The sequence below is a fragment of the Eutrigla gurnardus genome, assembly GCF_963514095.1.
Source record: "Eutrigla gurnardus genome assembly, chromosome: 16".
NCBI classification, from domain to species: domain Eukaryota; kingdom Metazoa; phylum Chordata; class Actinopteri; order Perciformes; family Triglidae; genus Eutrigla; species Eutrigla gurnardus.
This window is the reverse complement of record NC_139927.1, coordinates 2,156,710-2,178,935: the sequence shown is the minus strand read 5'-3', so window position 1 is coordinate 2,178,935 and position 22,226 is coordinate 2,156,710. Positions and strand designations below refer to the sequence as shown.

At 47.3% G+C, this 22,226-nt stretch overlaps 2 protein-coding genes across 7 annotated transcripts in view; one reads left to right on the top strand and one right to left on the bottom strand.

The window, feature by feature from the left end:
- Positions 1-1,823: 1,823 nt before the first annotated feature.
- lft1 (lefty1) lies at positions 1,824-4,003 on the bottom strand (the record flags this gene model as incomplete). The annotated part of the gene is made up of 4 exons (XM_084031020.1): positions 3,303-4,003; positions 2,783-3,029; positions 2,448-2,687; positions 1,824-2,148 (listed from the first exon to the last, which is right to left on the bottom strand). The coding sequence occupies exons 1-4, from the start codon at positions 3,565-3,567 to the stop codon at positions 1,824-1,826; spliced, it is 1,077 nt and encodes a 358-aa protein (XP_083887146.1). The 5' UTR covers positions 3,568-4,003.
- A 4,912-nt stretch (positions 4,004-8,915) lies between these two features.
- Positions 8,916-22,226, top strand: part of cdc42bpab (CDC42 binding protein kinase alpha (DMPK-like) b) — a 56,533-nt gene continuing 43,222 nt past the window's right edge. For 3 of the 6 annotated variants that reach the window (XM_084030975.1, XM_084030974.1, XM_084030973.1), the window contains exon 1: positions 8,917-10,065. In XM_084030975.1, coding sequence (XP_083887101.1) covers positions 9,888-10,065 — 178 coding nt within the window. In that variant the 5' untranslated portion in view covers positions 8,917-9,887. Of the gene's footprint in view, positions 10,066-22,226 lie in introns of all 6 variants that reach the window. The other 3 variants (XM_084030977.1, XM_084030976.1, XM_084030972.1) reach the window with 2 other exon arrangements.

Below are 22,226 nucleotides of genomic sequence, written 5' to 3'. Positions count from 1 at the left end.
CGCCCGCCCGTGTTATTTGATGACGTGTAAATACTTCGTATCTCTCGTGCACGACTGTTCGTTAACTAGTCGCGTTCTCGTGTTGTGATTTTAGAGTGTTAGTTCACCGACCGTCAGCTATATTTAACCGTGGAGTTATTTTTAACGTACTGACCCTGAACGCAGCAGAGTTTACAGTCGAACGCGACACACTATATTTTTATCGCTTTACGTTGCAGGTTGAATATCAGGTCTTTTATTATTAAACCAACAATGCAAACGCTTTCAGACTTTTCCAGATTTGTTGTCTTTTCTATCCTTTTTGATATTTGTGTTGAAAGAAATGGGACTGTATTTTCTTTTTTAATTTGTCTCAACTATTAAAGTTAAAGAAGCTGGTAAACGCTGATTGTGTGGTTTGTTGCACTTCGCAGGTTTAAACTGGTTTGAACTGGATCTGGTTTAAAGGATCAACAAAGACTCTAATGTCAATGTGAAACGGATTTCAACCAAATGATCTCATTTAACTTGTTTGAAGTATTGAGTAGATTCCAACATTAAATCCCGGACTTTGACACATTAACGCTGTTCTTCAAGGTTCATGCTTTTATTTTGTGTTTCTACTAGTGTCCTCATGCTTTTATGTTGAAAAACCTGTCTGAATAGAGCCATGTTCTCCTTCTGGATGAAGCTTGTCGCTTTAAGGCCCACACTTCGCACTGATTGGTCAGCGCCGTTACATTCAGGGCCTCCGATTGGCTGCGTCCGGATTCAGAGTCCGTCCTCCTCCGGACCCGGTCTACGGGGTCTACGATTTCCTGTGTGCACCACCTTTGCTGCTCCCATCGCCTAGCAACCAACGACCTTTACTACAGGTGATTATGAAGTAAACATACTTCATAATATCACATTCGATGTTTATGGAGCCACAAATACTACGGACTGTCCCTTTAAGTGGGACAGCACGGTTACTGGTGTATTTATACTACAGATACTGGTGTAATTTATACTACAGATACTGGTGTATTTATACTACAGATACTGGTGTAATTTATACTACAGATACTGGTGTATTTATACTACAGATACTGGTGTATTTATACTACAGATACTATGGCAGACCTCCGTTCATCACTTCACCATCGGTGAGGTGCATGCTGGGAATCCACTTCCCTCCAGGACAGACGGGGCAGCACATTGACCTCCTTCAGCAGCATGTTAGTGAATGACAGGACCCACCAGGACCCCCCAGACCCCCCAGTCAGACGGCAAACAGCGGCCCTGATTAGCAGCGCTGGCAGCGTCTGAGTCTGATGTAAACGCGTTTAAGCAAACTGTTGGACAACTTCCTGTCAGTCCCCGGAGGCTGCATGTCAATGGTGTCATGAATGTGAAAGGAGGAGGAGGAGGAGGAGGAGGAGGAGGAGGACCACGCGAGTGAAAGAAAATAGTTTATTTTCCAAACATAACCTCATCCATATTAATGTACAGCATGAAAATATAACATCAGACAGAATTTGAATGATCGCTGCAGATTCAATACAACTCATACAAATTTGAATTTTACAAAAAGATATATCTTTTTTTTTTTACAAAAATATACAAAAGTGCTTGTGGGAGGAGTTTAGTGGCAGCAGGGCGGAAACTCCCAGTAAATGTCCATTTAAATAGAAAAGTACTAGATGTGTTGTTTAAAACCCTTAAATATATCAAGACCACCATAATACTACCGGAATACTCCTACAGCTGGAGTAAAGTACTCGTGTAGTGTAACTGGAGTCCAGCAGGAGAACTGCGGTGGCGGTGGTGGCGATGACCTCATACGATGACCTCATACGATGACCTCATACGATGGAGACGTTGTCCATGGTGCAGGCGCAGCGCTCCACGATCATGTTGGGGAACTCGGCCACCTCGATCTCGGTGTAGTCGCCCTTCTTCACCAGGTACATGATGGGCAGGGGGGCGCTCTCGGACGCCGTGCACCGCCGCTCGCCGTAGCCGTAGTTGCGTTTGGGCTGCTTGCAGCCGCCGGTGCACCTGAAGGCCTGGTAGCCCGCCGGCTCGATGATCCAGTACTGCGTCCAGGTGAGGGTGCGGAAGTTGATGAAGTGCTGCTCGCGGCAGCAGGCGTCCTTGTTCTGGTTGATGTCGCAGTCGCCACGGGAACTGAGGGAGGAAGAGAGAGGAGAACGTTAGGGGGCTGCTGCTTCCCGGGGCCCAGGGTCTCTGAGGTACGGCCCTGTCACATGAATCTACAGAAATATTATTGAATGGAATTTAAAAGAATTAAGTTGGGAACAAAACTCTAAAATACTAATAATGGGGGGAACCAATGCACGTGTTGTTTTTTTAGTGGCTGACGTCACTGAAGTGGTGCCAGCCTGCTAATGACAGGTCAGCTGGGAGCACGTGGGCCAGGTGCCACGTGGAAACACCGACCCCGTACATGTAGGGCGCGCGCTCACCCGTACTCCTCCAGGCTGAGCGTGTAGAGGACCAGCTCCGGCTTCCCCACGCTGTTGTCCGCCTGCTGCTGGCTGGCGAAGCGGACGCTGCGGGCCGCCTCGGCCGCGTAGCTGCCGGGCCTCTCGCCCTCGATCCACACCTCCAGGTGCATGGGTGTCTTCTGCTGGCTCTTGGACCAATAGTGGACCGCCTGCGTCACATCAAAGCTCTTCCAGCCGGTCTCGTGGATGGGGATCAGCCTGTGAACACGAGGGAGGAGGGCGGTTAGTTAGACGGAGACCGAGACCGGAGCTGATGGTGCTAACCGCTCGACGGTGAGTATCCGGTCCCTTACCGCGAGTCCACCAGCGAGGTCCGGTTGGATCCGTTGGGCAGCACCTCCACCCAGTAGACGCTGACCCGCGCGTTGCTGACGGGCCGGTGGTTCTTCCTCTCCACCGCGAAGCGCTTGTGGTAGGACGCCCGCTGGTAGAGCTTCAGCTCCGCCATGGTCACCTCGCTGTTGTCCGGGATCCGCGCCTCCATCTCGAACACCATGCGCTGCCGAGAGGCGTCGGAATACACATACTCCCCGGAGATATCTGCGGGACAGAGCGGCGTGGCGGTTAGAGGCGGCTCCGACCCCGGCAGCTTAAAAACATCGTTCGGTCACCGCGGTCTGGTGCGTAAAACGGACTTTACGCAGTAAAATGTCACAATTACGCACAAAAATGAGTTTACTTTCACATAAATGTAACTCTAAATTACACTCTGTGTGTGTGTGTGTGTGTGTGTGTGTGTGTGTGTGTGTGTGTGTGTGAGTGAGAGAGAGAGAGAGAGTGTGTGTGCGTGTGGAGAACGGGCACGCTGCTTACCTGCGTTACCGGGGATTCCCCGGAGGATGCCGGCCAAGCTGGGCAGCGACCTGCGTCTCCTGCTGTGGTGCATCCTCAGCATGGACGCGTACTTGTTTCTGATGTGCGCCGGAATCACCAGATTCTCCAGATCCCTCTTGTGGATCCTGGGAACCTCGTCCAGACCGAGTTTCTGCAGCAGCGCGTCCTTCATATCCTGGTGCGTAAACGCGGTGGCGAGGCCGAGCAGCGCGGAGCAGAGCACACAGGCGCGGAGGAAATCCATGATCAGACAGGTTGAGGTGGTCGACAGCAGCACGGTAGCACCAGGCACCCAGAGGCAGTGAGACAGTGGCCCCTGACACTCCGCGGGCCCCTTATATTGTTGCGGCCCTCCCAGTCGGTCGTTCGCACTTCGTCAATGGGGGCAGGGAGTCTTATCAGAACAAAGGTGCGACCCTCCGCCGCGGCCTGACTTCAAACAGCGACAATTAGACCCGAGCGCATCCGACGTGAGGAGGTGTAACTTCAGCACAGCTCCTCCAGAAACCTGCTTGATGTTTCATTTGATGTCACGATGACGATCCCGAGGCTCTTACTGTCTTTATGGCGCAAATCAATGATTTACATCACGTGACCGACTCTGTGGGCTTTATGCATTTATGGAACTTGATTTGTGAATCAGTAGTGAATCATACTTCATAGGGCCAAAAGGAAGAAAGAAAAACACTCAATACTTGTATTTATTCCTAAGGAATATATTTAAGGATGTATTATTATTATTCAGTACTATATATACATATATACATATATATATATATATATACACACACACACAGATCCTCCATCCCTGTGTCTGATTGACCAAACGTGTAGTTTTCTCACATCCAACCAAACTTCTCTTTGTGTCCTCCACTCCGTCCCTTGGAGCGTCCTCCGTCCCCGGCCTGGCGTCCCAGACAGACATCTCTTGACCCCGTGAACCTGAAGCCCCCCCCCCCCCCCCCCTCGACGTGTACATTCCACTAGACGATGTCAGTCTGGCAACAGTCTGTCACACGGCGGCTTCCTTCCGTGTGGGTGGCGGAGACAAAATGTGGACTGAAGGGTGGAGGAGCAGCAGGCTGCTGTTCACGTCGGCACAAGTGGATAACAAGGGGGTCCGGGGAGGAAGTGGTGCAGGGCCCCGGGGGGGGATTAGATGTTTATTCTGAGCCCTGTCACCCATTCTTGGCCCTCTCCAGCAGATTAAAATTATTAGCCAAACAGACAGTTAATCCGGGGGCCGGCTGGATGTGGATTGGGCAGGCTCTTCACAGGTTGGTGATTATCTGATTCCATTGCGAGGATTTGCTCGGCCTTTTTTGTCACACAAACATTAGAAGAGGCTGCTGCCGGTGTGTATTGGCCCTGTTTGCTCAGAGATGTCAGACAGACTGAAGGAGCTGCAGGAAGAGCAGATGACAGATGACCCGCCTGCCGCTCGGCAACGACACCGCTCACGAGCTGGACCCGGTCCCCGCAGGTCCAGCAGAGACCGGGTCCAGCAGAGACCAGGTCCCAATCAATACACTACATAGACGTCGGTGAATTTGCATGGTTGATCTGTTCAAATCTCTGTTTTTAATGGATCCTTGATTTGAGCAGATCTGATGATGTTTGATCTCCGTGTTTCACTTGTTCATGTCATGTTGTTTCTTAAAGTTATCTTTAAAGAGTTTGAATCATATTTACATGATTATCAGGATTCTATTGTCGTCTAATTCCAGTTTTATTGCAGGATGAGATTTTCACTTTTGTGTTGTGATTGAATGGATGAATAACATGGTATATAACCTTTTAGTAAGGGAGTTTTTAATTCAAAGAAAACAACTCAAACACACCTCAAAAACATGAAACAATAGTTTTAAAGTAAAATGTAACTGAAATATATGAAATCAAAATGAGAGAGTAAACCCAACATGGATATGTTCATATTAACTGAAATCAACGAGGAATCTTCCCAACAGCTCTGATGTGTGAGAGGAGGAAAACGTCTCCGGTACGTGTTTCTTTTTATTACAAATATATAACACTTGAATTATGTTCATGTGAAAGTTTGATTCAGTTTAATTTGATCAAATCTGACATTTCATTTATTGACGTGATAGAAAAGCATTGAATGTGTTTATATAATCAGATGAAAATGTTCATGTTGTGTTAAAACGACTCAAACAGGAATAAAACTACATTCTGATGACGTCATCGGTCAATAAACACAGGTACTTGTTTGTTGACAAACACCGACTAATGAAGAAGGACGACATTGATTGATGTATTTATGATAACTACTTATGAGACTCTGAACAGAGACCGGTCCAGAGGTCCAGTCTAGTGTGTGTGTGTGTGTGTGTGTGTGTGTGTGTGTGTGTGTGTGTGTGTGTGTGTGTGTGTGTGTGTGTGTGTGTGTGTGTGTGTGTGTGTGTGTGTCAGTCACATTACAAGCCCTAATTCGGGAAATTAAGAAGCCTTTGTGTGAGATTTCTCAGTCTTTCTTCCTTCCCATGCCGATCACAGCCCGGTGCTCCGGTTCAAAGCCATCTGATGCTCCGAGGTGACGTTTCTTCTCAATCAAAGGCCAACGAGCTCCCGCAATCAACAACGCAGGTGTTAATTAACATCCACGCATTTGCATTCCAAAGCGCTCCGATGTATCGATGTATCGCTCCTTCCCTCCCATTTGTGAAACACGGATCCCAGAACCCGCAGCGAGACCCGGAGCAAGACCCAGAGCGAGACCCGGAGAGTCCGGAGGGGGGGCCGGTATCACCGAGGATCCGCTTCAGCGGCCTGTTTGCCCTTTATACATATATATATATAAACACGAGCGTCTCACGCAGTGTCTCCATGGCAACGAGGCGGAGCCGCAGCACTAAGTCAATATTGAACTCGTGTTCCTCCTCGGTCACGTGACCGCTTTTGTCGCTGGCTTCATCTTAATATCAAATATTTGGCGACATGAACTTCCGCTCTAGTTTTGCACCTTAATGACTGTGTGTGTGTGTGTGTGTGTGTGTGTGTGTGTGTGTGTGTGTGTGTGTGTGTGTGTGTGTTTGGAGGGGGACAATACCATGACTGGTGGAAGGTCACGTGGAAGACGCACGAGCGTCTGATGACCGTCACAGCGACCAGACGTGATGGGATCAGACGTGATTAGATAGCAGGACATATTTCTACTGACGTTTAATTACCGACACACACACACACACACACACACACACACACACACACACACACACACACACACACACACACACACATTCATCGGCTCTGTATGTCTGCAGGTTCACTCCAGGATAAAATAATGTTAACCTTATAATAACACGTATAATAACACATCTAATAACCTTATTATAACACGTATAATAACCTTATAATAAACCTTATTACACGTATAATAACACTGAGAATAATAATAATAAACATCCGGCGCAGCAGCAGTTAGCTGCATGCAGGCTGCTCGGACAGCAGGGGGCGCCCTGGTGACACTACAAGCAGCCTTTGAAGGGAAGGTGAGGTCCACCCTAAATCAGCGTTGAGGTGATGCGGCGGTGACGTCACAAGAAGGTAAACAGATTGTTCATCAGTGCTTCTGTCGATCTGTTTTATAAGATTATCTATTTCATTTAATTCTATTTAAATGGTTTTTATTCACCTTTTTATTTAATTTTGTCAACTGTCTGTCTGTCTGTCTGTCTGTCTGTCTGTCTGTCTGTCTGTCTGTCTGTCTGTCTGTCTTGCACTTGCAGGCCGTTAATCATTAATACATGTACTTAGCAGCAATAAACACTTCAAAAGGAGGACGGTGATGGTAACAGAGTGGAGTGATACTAAAAAAATCACTTTGTACTTCTGCAGTGATCCACAGACGTCACGTTTACATCAGCCTTAACCGGAGCGGGATGACCGTCTAACAGCTGATAACAGACCATAACATCGTTGGATTCACTGATTTCCCTCCTGTGATGATCTGTTGTCCTTTAGGGATCTGTGATCTGTGGTCTGTGATCTGTGGGCCGGGATCATCAGGAAATCCACTCTGTTTATCTAGAGAGTTTGCATCGAGTCCAACGGGCAGAAAACCTGCTGGAACAACGGGACACACCTTTGAATGGGAGGCACCAAACCGACTCCTCTCTGGTTGTATAGGAGTCTATGAGAAAATGGTCCTACTTCTCTCTGCTGGCCACCAGGGGGCGACTCCTCTCTGGTTGTATAGAAGTCTATGAAAAAATGGTCCTACTTCTCTCTGCTGGCCACCAGGGGGCGACTCCTCTCTGGTTGTATAGAAGTCTATGAGAAAATGGTCCTACTTCTCTCTGCTGGCCACCAGGGGGCGACTCCTCTCTGGTTGTATAGAAGTCTATGAAAAAATGGTCCTACTTCTCTCTGCTGGCCACCAGGGGGCGACTCCTCTCTGGTTGTATAGAAGTCTATGAGAAAATGGTCCTACTTCTCTCTGCTGGCCACCAGGGGGCGACTCCTCTCTGGTTGTATAGAAGTCTATGAGAAAATGGTCCTACTTCTCTCTGCTGGCCACCAGGGGGCGACTCCTCTCTGCTTGTATAGAAGTCTATGAAAAAATGGTCCTACTTCTCTCTTGATGTATTATCTCAGTAAACATTGTAAACATGTTATGAAAGCTAACTTTTTTAGCAGGTTCCAGAATCCAGAATCCACATGGATCCAGATCCAGTACGGGTGGGGCTCAGGGTGCTGCTCAGATCCACCCGTCGCTCCGCCACAGTTCAAATATAGTCACTTCCTTCCATGGCTGCAAAAATAACAAGATGGCGAAGAATTTGAGGCTTGGCAGGGGACGTCATGACATTTGTGATGTCATGAAGGCATGTGACATGCAAGAGCTACACACACACACACACACACACACACACACGCACACGCACCAAGTGCTACAGCCACCCGGTCACGCTGACGCAGGCACCGCTGCATACTTTAACAGTCCGTTAAAGGGACAGTAGTCTTGTCCCCGTCTGGACATGGTGTCCTCTCTGCAGACGTCACCAGCACACTGACAGACAGGCCGCAGTTTCCATTCACAATATTGACAGCCCCCCCCCCTCGCACACACACATACACACACACACACACACACACACACCCTTCCGCACAGCAGATGCTGTGACGGACGCCATGATGATGATCCGGGATTCTGCCCGCAGCAGCCTCCGGAGATGCTACAACGCGGGGAGATGTGCTGCCGGCTGTAAGCACGTCAAAGATGGCCGGTTTGGGATTCGGCGCTTTACGCATGCGCGAAAGTTGGAAAATAACGAGATTATATGTTAAAATAATAATAATAAAATAATTAAATGAGACGGTGTCGCAGCTTCTTCGTCGCGGAAAGGGGGAGGTAATGTTTTTATGAGTTGTTCATATGTTTTACTGCCCGAGCCCCACACTTCCCATAATGCAGTGCGGCGTTACGGGCAGAGCCGTCCTCTCGGTCCTCTTTCCCGGGGGAAGGTCTCTGGCGGGAAAACCGCTTGGTTAGCTTGACTGTGCGAAGACGGCAAAGAAGCTGAAGCGCGAGCGACCGGCGGGGGAGGCGAAGGGAGGACAGGACGGGGGGGAGTCGGGCTGCGTCCCGTATTTGGAATAAGCGAGACCAGACTAGTAGCTCTGGCTCCTGACGTGAAACGAGTCTTCTACTGTAACCTTCAACAAAAAATAAGAAGAAAAGGAGGAAGAAAAGAGAAAAGGAGTTTGTTTTAACGGCTCACTTGTCCGTTGGAACTTTCCAAGTCAACCCATCGAACAAACTAAAAGGTTTTTAACTGGACGGAGAAACGGGGGATTTAAAACAAACTGCCAGCTCGGACTTGTTGGAAACAAGGAGAATATTTGTTTTTTCCCCCCAGTCGGATGGAAAAGCCACCACGGTGCCCGACATCCAGTTAAACTGTTAACTCGACGTGGAGGAGAGAAAAGGAGGCGCCGATGGCGTTTAGGAGTGTAGGAAAGTAACGTAGCTCGCTAGCTAGCTCGGCTAAGCTAGCAGGCTGCTAACTAAGCTGTGTCGCCCTTCCATTCCTGGAGCAGAGGAGGGGCGCTGGGCTTTGTAGCATTGCAGGTCTGCTGCCTGGTATTTTTTTTTAGGGGGGTGGGGGGGTGGAGGTTGGTCGCTTGCTGCAGGAATGGAGGATCCCAAATATCTACCGGGACAACGTTGAACCTGCTCGGGGTTTTCTTCCACGTCGGTCGGGGATTTCACCGGGAACCAGGCGGCCCGGGGCAGCCAAGGTCCGGAACTGGGACTACTTGTGTTCGTGTGTGCCCTGCGGGGGATATCGGGCTTATAACATGGGGAAGTGCTGCACGTCTTAGATTCCGGATCCTCACAGAGAGAGGGGGGGTCATGACTTGGCCGGTCCTGACGCGGAATTAGCCCCCCGGCTCAAAGTCAAAGTTTTTTATTTGTATTATTATACGACCTGTTCAAGGTGAGAGAACTTCTCTACAGGCCCGTGTGTGTGTGCTGACTACCAGGCCCAGGAGGTCTCTGTCCGTCCCCCTCCATCAGCACCGCTACCAGCCGGACTAGCCATGTCGGGAGAGGTGCGTTTGAAGAAGCTGGAGAAGCTGATCCTGGACGGACCGGCTCGGTCCAACGGCCAGTGTGTGAGCGTGGAGACGCTGCTGGACATCCTGGTGTGTCTCTACGATGAGTGCAACAACTCGCCGCTGCGCAGGGAGAAGAACATCCTGGAGTTCCTGGACTGGGGTAAGCAGACCTCCTTGTGCCCCTTCTCCCCTCCCCATCTCCGGCGGAGAGGCTCCGTGCTGCAGCGGCCCTCCCTCCATCACATTCCTTTTATAGTAGTGAAGCTGGGGCTGCTTGGCCTGCTCTCACTCCTTAAACTCACAAAACACAGCCACTGTTTTCTCACGACGTCACCATGATCCTCACCAGAATAATCACCCAGAAACTCATCACAATATGCTGCTGAAATCACAATACTTTATTAATGGAAACTCTGCATCAGCAGTTGCTTCATCTCCTGTTGATAAAGATCTGAAGTCCTACACACAAGTATAAACAATGACATATAAAAGTATGAAAAATAATGACACCAAATATAAACACACTGCGATCACTTTGCATTACATTTGGTTGAGAAACTATTTTTGTTATTGCCTCACAGAGAGAAGACTTTAAGTGGAAAACACGAATAATCAAACACTTTTAAATGAAGTAATCATAAAGTTCTGCCAACATGTGTTTTTTCATGACATGCTACTTCCTGTATTTATGAAATTGTTTTTTCAAGAGAGTCATGATGATATTTATGATTATCTTGTTAATGGAAATCGACCATGATGAAGTTATTGTGTTGTTTTTTATCCCTATAATATAAGATAACACCTTATAGCGTTCAGACATCAGACATGTCTTGGTATGTTCTGAAGATGGTGGACTAGGAGTGTAATCGAGCAGATCTTAAACAGGCTCAGTCAGAGTCTTGATGTGGATCCAGGAAAGATCTCATAAAGATGTCCTGTGCTCCAGGCTACCATTTATTCTTATGAAAATGCACTCTTACATAAAGTAGACGCCTCCCTGTCATCGCACCAGCGATCCTTCACTTCAGTTTGTTTTCCTTCTCATGGGCGTGTTGGGGGAAGTTTGTTGGCAACTTACCTGGCGGCCTCTTATCAGACGGACTTTGTTGTAATCAAGTAAAGAGGGTCTTCTTCTTGTTGCCATCGCAGCTGCAAACCCTGAAACGTTTCTCTTACACACACACACACACACACACACACACACACACGCCTCAATCATTTCTGCTGTGTGTGTGAGAGTGTGTGTGAGAGAGAGTGACATCGGGGGTTTGGTTTGTGCATGAAGCAGGAATGTGAACAACTCATCTTTTTCTCTGACGCGGAGGCCCAGCTCGCTGCCGGAGCACGCCTGGCCAGCCGGCCGGCCTCTTCCAGCCTGAGAGGAGAGCAGCTCCAAGGCAGCACAGCGGTAAACCATCGCATCCAACACATTCATGAGACGGCAGGCGCCTAGACCCAACCGGTATAATGGAAGGAAGGTGCAGTTCGGCACATTCGCTTTATTCCTGCTTTATTTCTTAAAGGAGTTTAAAGTGCGCTGATGAACCGCCGTCCGTCGGTTTGGCCTCGTTATAGAGTGGCCTTGTCAGACAGACAGGATGGCCGTCTCAGACAGACAGGATGGCCGTCTCAGACAGACAGGATGGCAGTTAACGGTGGTAAAGTTTGGCTGTAGCTGCTGAGTTGGTTTCCTCGCCAGCCTCCTCTGGACAGCCTGTTCTGGGCTGAGAGCCTGGCAGTGGCTGGGTTTGGTGATTTTGGTGTGAAGAGGTGCTTTGCTGCCGTCTGAGAGCCGTCTCCAGCTGTTTGGCCCATGCACATGTATTACACATGTATTGTTTCCTGTAGAGCATCCTGTTTTTCTGTTCATCTGCTGCATCTAGCCGGCCTGCCAGCCGCTCCAACCGATCGTGATTAAAAAAAAAAAAAACACACTCACAATAAATTGACAGTGGTGAATTTCCTTTATCGGGATAATTGTAAATATCGTCACAAGTGACTTTAAGCTATCTACTAGCTCACTGTCATGGTAGAGAAAAGAAACAAAGCTGGATTAAAAAAATACATTTTATATATATTTTATATTTATGCATGTGGATCTTATGATTTATATTTTTTGATATGATAATATATATAATTTACTGAAAAGGATGTTTTCTATAAAACAATGTCTTACGTGTGACGCCATAAAAATATTTATTTCTTAACAAAATATATATAACATCATCCTGACGCGTCGACACCAGAAACAACATGCAGACGTTTCCAGATCTCGAGTTTTACTGATTGACGTATCGTATGATTTATGGATGTACCCTCAATTCTCTTATGTTATTGACTTATTGTGTGATTTTATTACAACATGGTAAACACCAGAACAATTTTAATATTTGTTGCGTTAGAGATATTTAAAGACAAAGCCGTTTACAGAATCCGATTTAGAGACACGTTAAGATTGAAATAAATTCAAATGAATTTTTTCCACTTTTATTGTTGTTATGTTAATTATTAAACCTACATGTTTAATGGTATCTTCATTACTCAACATATAAGCAACCATATTTTCAGTGTTGGTCTCTGGTTGTTTTATTGTTCTGGTTGCAGAAATGTGTCCAAAAATGACAATGACATGATTTTTTTGTAATTATTTCTGGGGCAAAGATATGGTCCTACAAGTGTCGTTATGTTGACGGGCCTCGGTTGGTTTTAGCATTGTCATAGCGACGCCTGCCTACCAGAAACCACACCTCGGTGGTGCAGCCATCAACAGGAATATGGTTGTGACTTGGTTCAAGTCGTGTCTTGTTTTATCTGCGTCAACACTCGTTTTCTAGTGTTTGGATAATTGCTAGCTCAACGTTGCTCACACCCCCTTCTACACTCGCCAACAAAGCCAAGGAGCACACGACTGATTGTCGCCTACAAGGACCTTCAGACCGGCAAATGTTGACACACTCAAGCTTCAAGATGGGCCTCGTGAAACGTAAGACCCTGGTGATGCTCCTCCATCAGCCTCCGAGCGCTCTGACAGACAGGATGTGGGCTTACGTAGCGGGCCGTGGACCGGCGCCGCCGCCGCCGGGACCAGGGTCCGGCCCTCTTATCACAGGAGCCAGACCAGAGGACAGATATGTCAGGATTGCTTTTTCTTCTTGTTTGGTGACCTCATTCAGCTGAAATGGAGCCCCCTTCATGACTGGCAGCCACCGGAACAGCCAGCACAGGGAAGTCCGCCGCCCCGGCCGCTCTACTAGATCTAGATCTATGTTTTTTATCCTCTCAGAGTCACTGTGAGGCAGCCTCTACCCACAGCTTCCTTATTTGTAATTTCAGCACTTGGTTTAAATTAAATTCATTTCAGTGTTTCTCTATTACTGCAGATGTCAGCAGTTTGTATAAAGTTGACGTGAAGGTTGAACTTCATCTCACAGAGAACATGACCTTCTTCGTAGAAAACAGGCAGCTGGATGATGAATAATGTGATGGCACGGGACCAAGATGTTATCAGGATGAAACTCGCAGTCCATCGTGGTGAATTTTAAATATCGGGGCAATCGTGAATATCGTCGTTTGGTTCTGGTCCTCCTTCCCTGTTTTGGGAACCGGCAGCTGAATGAAACCAGGCGGTTGTGCCGGCTGTTAGCTGGCTAACAGGGAGGCAGCCGGACCCTCTCTCAATCTGGACTCCATGTTAGCCGCAGTGGCCAGCTGTTCAGCTGCAGCTGATGTGTGCTCCACCCTGCAAGGCTTTCATTGGCAGCATGCCTCACACACTACTCATAGTGGACACACACACACACACACGTATTATTGTGTTTTCTACCTAGCCAGACTCTCATGTTCCCAGCCTGGAGTCCCTCCCTGTTATTCCCGTTACTGAACACACTAGAAGAGTTCCAAAGAATCATTTCTGTGTCACATGGTTTTGTGTTACCTCCCACTAAGAACACATAGCAGCTGCATGCTAACGCTGCATGCTAAAGCTAACACCGACTGTAATACGGTAATAAATAATCAAACACAATGATGTTGCAGACTTTGATCAGCGTTGGCTTGTTGATGTGGAAGTGGGCAGAGCAGGAAATGTGTGTCAGCCTGTGATGGATACCTGACCATGCTGCATCCACACACACGGCTCATCTTCTGAAACAGCGTAGCATTAAAGCATGGGGGCTTAGCCATGTAGCTGGCTAACTAGCAGGCAGCTGGCTAGTTGTTTAGCTTGCTGACGTGTTGTCACTGTGGGTTTTATTGTGTCTGGGTCCTGGACCAGGTGCTTTTAGAGTAGAATGAATACATGTAGACATGGAGGAGCTGCAGCAGCTGCTAATAGTAGAATTTGTCGTTCAGATGGAGAGTAATCAGGTTTTTGTTTATTGAAATTAAATTTAAATTGGAGTAGATTATACAGCACAACATTTATACATAATTCTTTTTTTAAATGATACATAAATAAAATAAAAGATATAAAAATAATTTTAGAAATTATATATACATACATACATACATACATACATACATACATACATACATACACGTACACACCAACATGTACACATACATACATACATACATAAACACACAGAAATATAAATGTAAGACACACACACACACACACACATATATATATATATATATATATATATATATATATATATATATATATATATATATATATATATATATATATATATATATATATATTTACATATACATATACATATACACACACACACACACACACACACACACACACACGTTGGTATGGTCCAGATTGTATCAGGACAGCCTGGTTGCCCCTCAAGTTGTTCTGCCGTTTCCTGTCTGGCTGTCCGGCGGTTGCGGCGTGCACGGAGAACAGGAAAGGACCACAAGGTCTCTGTTCGCTAGTCCGGACCCATCGGGTCCATGATGTCATACCAGGAAGTTGGACAGCTGTATGGCATTGTCATTGTGTTGTTTGTGACTCACTTGTGTCCAACGCTGTGGTGTCGTTGGGTGCAAGGTCACTCGCCTGTTTATGTCCTCGCTGGATTCCCCTGTTCATCCCGACACACACAGCCTTTCCCATTGTCCTGAGTGGACAATCAGACACAGCAAAAGTGTCCCTGTAGATCTGGTCCTGGTGTCCCGGAGCTGCGCAGCCCAGAGGGGTCTGTCCAGCAAACACTTGGTCTAACTGAACTTTGCAGCATTCCTAAACAAGCATGCCAAAAAACTAAACAAACCGTTCATTTACAGAAGGTCATCTAGTTATTTGAAGTCCTTGAATCATCATTGGACCCTCCCTGCCTGCTAAACACAATGTGAAGACTCCAGAACCAGATGATCCTTTTCATCATTTCTGCTCTCGCCTGACATTCTCCTTTCCAGAGCAATGCATGATGGTCTATAATGCTATACTGGTGACTATATGCTGTGTAGTGACTGTAAGGTGTACACTACTTTTCAAGATGAATTGTGGGATACTTTGAGTCTACATAGGGTATAGGACGGATCAGCACTGGTAGCATGCTCAGGACTACCTGGACCAGGGTCACTGATGTGACCTTGTGCCTGGCATTTTGGGCATCTGGCTGTTTTACATATGGCCTTTCCAAACACTCAGTCAGTGTGTCTGGGAGCTTCGCAGGCAGAGAACCAGAGACCCGCCTGCTGCTGATTGTGATGTGTCATCACAAAGTGGCGGGGAGGGTTGGCTTCCTTTCTCCGTCTCCCAGAGGACGCGCTGTAGCGCCGCTCGTTAGCCGGTGCTTTCAGACCCTCGGGATCTGACTGCAAATGGCCTCTCCTCCTCCTCCTCCTCCTCCTCCTCCTCCTCCTCCCTTTCCTTCCTTCACCTTCCTCCCCTCTCCTTTCTTTTTTCTCCTGTCATCCTTCCCCTGCAGTGATGTTAGCCTTGTTTAGCTCTCTGTGTTCACGGACCAAATGTGTGTGTTGCAAGTTGAAATATTTAAACTCTACAGTGTTAGCATAGCCTAGTGTCAGCCAGTCTCCATTCAGAAAACCAGCGTTTTAACACTAGTTATCTTGTGGTCTTGCAGACAGACCTAACAAAGCATGACTCAGCACTTTTTACTGATCACCATCATGATGGTGATTATTTCAGCATCCTTTTCATCTGGTTATTGATATCAAATCACAGATAAATACTTTATTCTGGGTTCTTCCAGCCCACATGGGTCTTGCTAGATCCAGTGAATCCAGCTTGGTGAAATCCACCGAGCACCTCTGATCCCGGTCTAACTTACACAAGTGGTGTGTGTGTGTGTGTGAACACACCGTGACCTCTTTAACTCCACTTTTCATTGACGGGGATGTCAAGCTCCTAACATTGTTGTGTGTCGGTGTGTGTATCGGTGAAGGCGTCTCGCTGAGCAACACGGGAGGAAATGCCAACGCGTCACAGAAACATTCCTGCCTTCATTCATAAAACTGTATGGTATCCATAAAAGCAGCAGATCACAGGGAGAATCCCCCGAAAGGCTTTACAGCGGCTCGAATCCCTCTGGTGGATCTAAATGTGTGTGTGCAACAGGAAAGGGCTCTCATTATGATAGTTATCTCTGCAGTTCCCCTCAACCTCATTATGTAGGTTATTATGACTCACTGTCATCACTGAGACCCTCAGATGATGTTTCAGCTCCACTTTAAAGGACGGATGCTGACGTAGCTTTTTACCTGCTGATTGTGTAAATAGACAACCGTGTGCTGACGAGGTGGCCCCACGTATGAAAGGGAGTGTCCGGATGTTGTGAGTTTACTTCTACGTGTCTTAGGTTTCACTTTCTCCCACTCAGGCCCCGCCCACACGTACCAAACAATCTTTTTTTCTGTGGTTTTCCTGGGCGTCTGCGTCCTGATGAATCCACTGTAAACGACTCAGCAGGCTTTAGTAATGCTGTAGTACATATTCCAGGACTGTATGTGGCGCTGTTTCTGCTACAAAATACACAGAAAACAGAGAAGAAGAGACGGAGCATGCAAATAAACCACAAACGTAGACGAAAGAAGTAACCGAACCAACAACATGGAGATGGCTGGAAGAGTTTCAGTCATCTAGTGACGCTCGTAAAGACTAACGATCCCGGGACAAACTGGACCCAGCAGCCAGCTGGACACCCCCCCCCCCCCTCAGCTGTGGGTAGAAAGTGCTGACTCAGGCTCCAGCCCTCATAGCTGGTCTGCCTGTGGAATTTGGAGCAGAGGTGCAACGTTGGAGAGAACAGCAGCTAGATTTTAGATGAGCCCCATCACACTCATCTCACTCTCATCTCACTCTCATCTCACTCTCATCTCACTCTCACAACAACCTCTCTCAACAATGTTTAATATTTCTTCAAGTAGTGACGGTGTGGACTCCATAGGAGATGTCGTAACGGTGGGGGCGGGGCTTAGCAAAGGGTTCAACCTCAGTGGTCACATTCAAACCTGTATTTGGGATATTTCTGCTCTTCTGAACGAGACCATGACAGAGGAGACGTGAGAGCGATGAAGTCGTGGAAGGAGAGGAGGCGGTCCATCTGTCTCCGGTACTGCCTGTTTCCCTGCTGCTTACAGCAGCTGACACTGATGCAGCGGCGACCTTGGCTTCGTGGTGCGGTGGCGAATTTGACGGTGACCTGATCTATTTCCAGGCCTCATCTATATTTCTACTCTGCTGCATGAAGGCGTGTCTCCTGCATTCACTGCTCTGACCTTCCCGCCTCCACGCTGGAGACACATGACTCAAATAATGTGCCATTCATCCATCCATCCTCCACCTCTCACATGCGCCTGACGTGGCTGACTGCTGTCTGGGCCATAAGTGAGTTAATAAGTGTGCCGGACCGGCTGCTGGCGGGTTCCACATTCACTTCCAGCCTGCTTCCTCCTTGCCGTCGCTGCATCATCGTCACTGTGATCTGGTGAACGTGATGTGGTTTCATGGGAGCCCACATCCCACTATCCTCTGGCTCTCACAGAGAGAGAGAGAGCCTGGTTTCCTTCCTGTGCTGAAGGTCACCATACAGACACAACAATTTAACACGCGGTCCATGAGTGAATTTCATCACCCCCAAAATCCAATGTGTAGCCCCCGAGGCCTTTGAATAAGACTCATCAGTGTCTCTCTCCCTGTTTATTGATTGCTCATAATGATAGTAGTCAATGGGATTTTATCACAGATTAAATAAATACTTGGTGAATTTCCATTATCAGGAAAATCATAAATATCATCACTGAAAAATTGAGCATGATATAAAAGGAAAAGGAAAAATATATTTCAAACATATTTATGCAGGGATACCTTTATTATTTATACTTATTTAAGATCGTCTCATCTGTGACACAGTAAAAGTATTTGTTTTTTTATTTTTTAAGCATATTTAAAAATATAATAATAATTATTAGGATAATATGGTGAATTGCAATTATTTTGGCAGGCTAAAATCTTGACATGAAATTGTTTATATCCTCACATGTGTAGTCAACAGGGAGGGCTGTTATTGAGAATCAGTCAGTTTCTTTTGGAATAGTGTTTATTCGGGTTTAATAGGCTTTCTGGTATACTGAAACTAACATTATTACACGTATTAGTACCATGTTACACACACACGAATACAAACGCAGGCCCGTCCCTGCATCCTCCCACGCTGACTCAATCTGCTTATGGCTGAGGTCATCGGCGGCTAGCTGGTATCAAGGTGTCCTCCTGCAGGCCACTGTGTTCCTGCAGCTTACACCGCCGGGCCTGAGCTCAGGGATCAGTCTTAAATGGATCAGGCTTCAGGTTTTCCCTGCCTGGTTCACTCTCTGATGGATCCTTTAATTGCTTGGTTGGTTAATACGTTTTAATAATGTTATAACACCACTGATCAACCTCAGCAGCAGTTAGCAGTAGCATGGTAATCAAAGCAGGTGTCCAGATGATCCATATTCTTTGTGATTTTAGCGCTGCTACAGAACTGTCACTTCCTGACACCATTTTGACCCCGCTGTCTTTATACAGAATATCATTTCATAGCATTAAGCAAAAAACATGTTCATCTCCGGTTGATCACATACAGTAAAGTTTAGCATTTTCACATAAAACTGTAAAGTTTACAATCAAGATGAAGGTCTGTAGTCAGTTCTCAAAGTTTATTCTCCCATCTACCAGACAAACTGTAGAAGGCCGAGCAGCTTCTGTACTACAAACATGGATCATCATCATCACATGGAAATGACCCAGACCCTGTCCTTCAGCTCCAGAGCTTAGCCCCACCACTATGTCAATCTTCATTTGGTGGTTACCTGTGTACCTTCCCAGCGTTTCAACGCTTCCTGTTGCTAGTCCCAGCACCGACACCTTTCTTCTGGGGGAGAACTAGTATCCCAGCTTGTCCAAGTGCTGGTTGTGGACTCCAAAGTGTTTTTTATTGACTTGTTTCATCCATACATGATATAAACTGATTTCATAACCAAAAATGAGCATGGTATATATGCGTGGAGTCCTTCACCTCGTTGGGCAGGTTTCCAGAGAATGAAAGGCATCTTGGGTTACCTCCACATGACACACATGGCCACAGGGAGCCTGCAGCCCAACACATCCTCGTGTGGACTAGAAAAGACCTGGGTCATGTGTACGGTGGTCTGCTTTTGTCCACTGACAGCAGTGGGGGAGGTGCATGAGCCTGTCATACTTTTACCTTTGCAAGTGTTGAAGTAGCCAGTGTAGTTTTACTGTGATAGACATGTCAGAGTTTCCACTCCTCCCTCATCCTTTTGTTTTCTTTCTTACATCTCCTCCTCCCCCACCTCCTTGTTTGAATCCCCATCATCCTCCTCCTTTCTCCCATCTCCTTTGTTGTTCCATGTCTGGCCTCCTTTTACCTTTTCCCATCTCCTTCCCTCCAGCTTCCTGATCCCTTTGAATGTCCGTATTATTGTTATCCACTTCACTGTTGCTTTAAAGGTCCTAACACATGCCGAGTGGATGCTTTCATTCATTTGGGTGGATCCATTTATAGTATGGGTGGTCCCAGTGGGAATCAAACCCTTAAATGGTGCAGTATCGGGCCTAGCTTAGTAACAACCCCCTCATTTTCCATCCAGAGGGGAAAACAGAGAGAGGATGAGCCCAGAAAAGGCAGTAGGAAAGTTGTGCAGCGATATCTGTCAGGATGTTGTGACATGTCGGTGCTGGAACACCGCCGGCAGTAAAGTCTTACTTCTGTTGAAGTGACTTTAATTGGGCTCTTGTATTTAAATGTATAAGGCGCTGCTGGAAGTCCGGCTGCATTCTTGTATGAGCGCCGTGCCAACAAGATTTTTGCACACTCGCTATTGGAAAATCTTGTCTGGGTTGTTGAACATTCCCACAGCACACGATGCCTGGTATTCCTGGCCCTGGCTCTGGTGAGCAGCCCTGTAGCGCTTTTCCTTTCGGGCTGATGTGGGAGCCACTCAGGCTGCCATGAAGTCGTTTGTTTCTGGGACGGAGCAGCCAGTTTTTCTGCTGGCAGTGAAAGTGGAAGATTCATACAGCTGTCAGTGTTTCTCCACCACCTCCAGAGCCTGCAACTCCTTCCAACGTGGAGACGAGTCAAGGCATCACATCTGCGTTTAGATGGGTGGTGCCATCAGTACTGAAGTACTTCAGAGTACAGAGTGTGTATATATACACATACATGTATAGATACACAGAACCTTCTTGGCAATGGACTGCTACAGTCCCTGATGTGGATGCCTTTTGCAAAGACGGAGTGCATATTTAATGATACTAGTGCAGCCTTGAAGCCCCGCCCCCACCTTGCTTTTAGCTGGATACAATTGACCTCTGTGACAAGCAATGAAAACATTGAAACACCTCCCAGCTCCAGCTACACTGACACAGCTGACAGGAATTCTGTCCCGGTGATGACTCAAATCTAAATGTGATTGTGAGTGTGACCTGGTTCTGCCCCCTGCAGAGCAGAGAGGAAACCCGGCCGGCTCCTTTCATATTCTCTGGGCCGCTCGGGAGGAGATCCATGTCTGTCTGTCCGTGCACACTCTGTCTGTCTGTCCGTGCACACTCTGTCTGTCTGTCCGTGTACACTCTGTCTGTCTGTCCGTGCACACTCTGTCTGTCTGTCCGTGCACACTTTGTCTGTGTGTCTGTGCACACTCTGTCTGTCTGTCTGTGCACACTCTGTCTGTCCGTGCACACTCTGTCTGTGTGTCCGTGCACACTCTGTCTGTCCGTGCACACTCTGTCTGTCTGTCCGTGCACACTCTGTCTGTCTGTCCGTGCACACTCTGTCTGTCTGTCTGTGCACACTCTGTCTGTCCGTGCACACTCTGTCTGTGTGTCTGTGCACACTCTGTCTGTCCGTGCACACTCTGTCTGTCTGTCCGTGCACACTCTGTCTGTCTGTCTGTGCACACTCTGTCTGTCCGTGCACACTCTGTCTGTGTGTCCGTGCACACTCTGTCTGTCCGTGCACACTCTGTCTGTCCGTGCACACTCTGTCTGTGTGTCTGTGCACACTCTGTCTGTCCATGCACACTCTGTCTGTGTTTGCACACTCTGTCTGTGTGTCTGTGCACACTCTGTCTGTCTGTCCGTGCACACTCTGTCTGTCCGTGCACACTCTGTCTGTCTGTCCGTGCACACTCTGTCTGTCTGTCCGTGCACACTCTGTCTGTCCGTGCACACTCTGTCTGTGTGTCTGTGCACACTCTGTCTGTCTGTCCGTGCACACTCTGTCTGTCCGTGCACACTCTGTCTGTCCGTGCACACTCTGTCTGTGTGTCCGTGCACACTCTGTCTGTCTGTCCGTGTACACTCTGTCTGTCTGTCCGTGCACACTCTGTCTGTCTGTCCGTGCACACTCTGTCTGTGTGTGCACACTCTGTCTGTGTGTCCGTGCACACTCTGTCTGTCTGTCCGTGCACACTCTGTCCGTCTGTCCGTGTACACTCTGTCTGTGTGTCCGTGCACACGTCTGGAGGAGAAGCTCTGGCTGTGACACAGAGCCGCCTGCTTCTATTTCCATCTGTAGTTTGGGTCATTTCCTGGATGCTTCTAAGCTGCTTCTATTGAATCGCTAAAAGGTCTGTGTTTCTGTGCTGCTGGCTCTCTGTCTCGTTCCCTTTTAAGGACGAGATCATTAGAATCACGTGGCTTCAATATTCCCTTTGATGACCTTACTTTGCTATTTATTATTCAGTCTTTATATAACCAGGAAGTACTTTTGTAATAAGGCCGCTGTTATTTCTTGGACACCAAAGCCTTATATTCATAAAACAAAATAGATCATCATAACAGCTTTTAACTTTGTTTTCTGAAACAATGTTCTACTTGAATGTCATGTAACG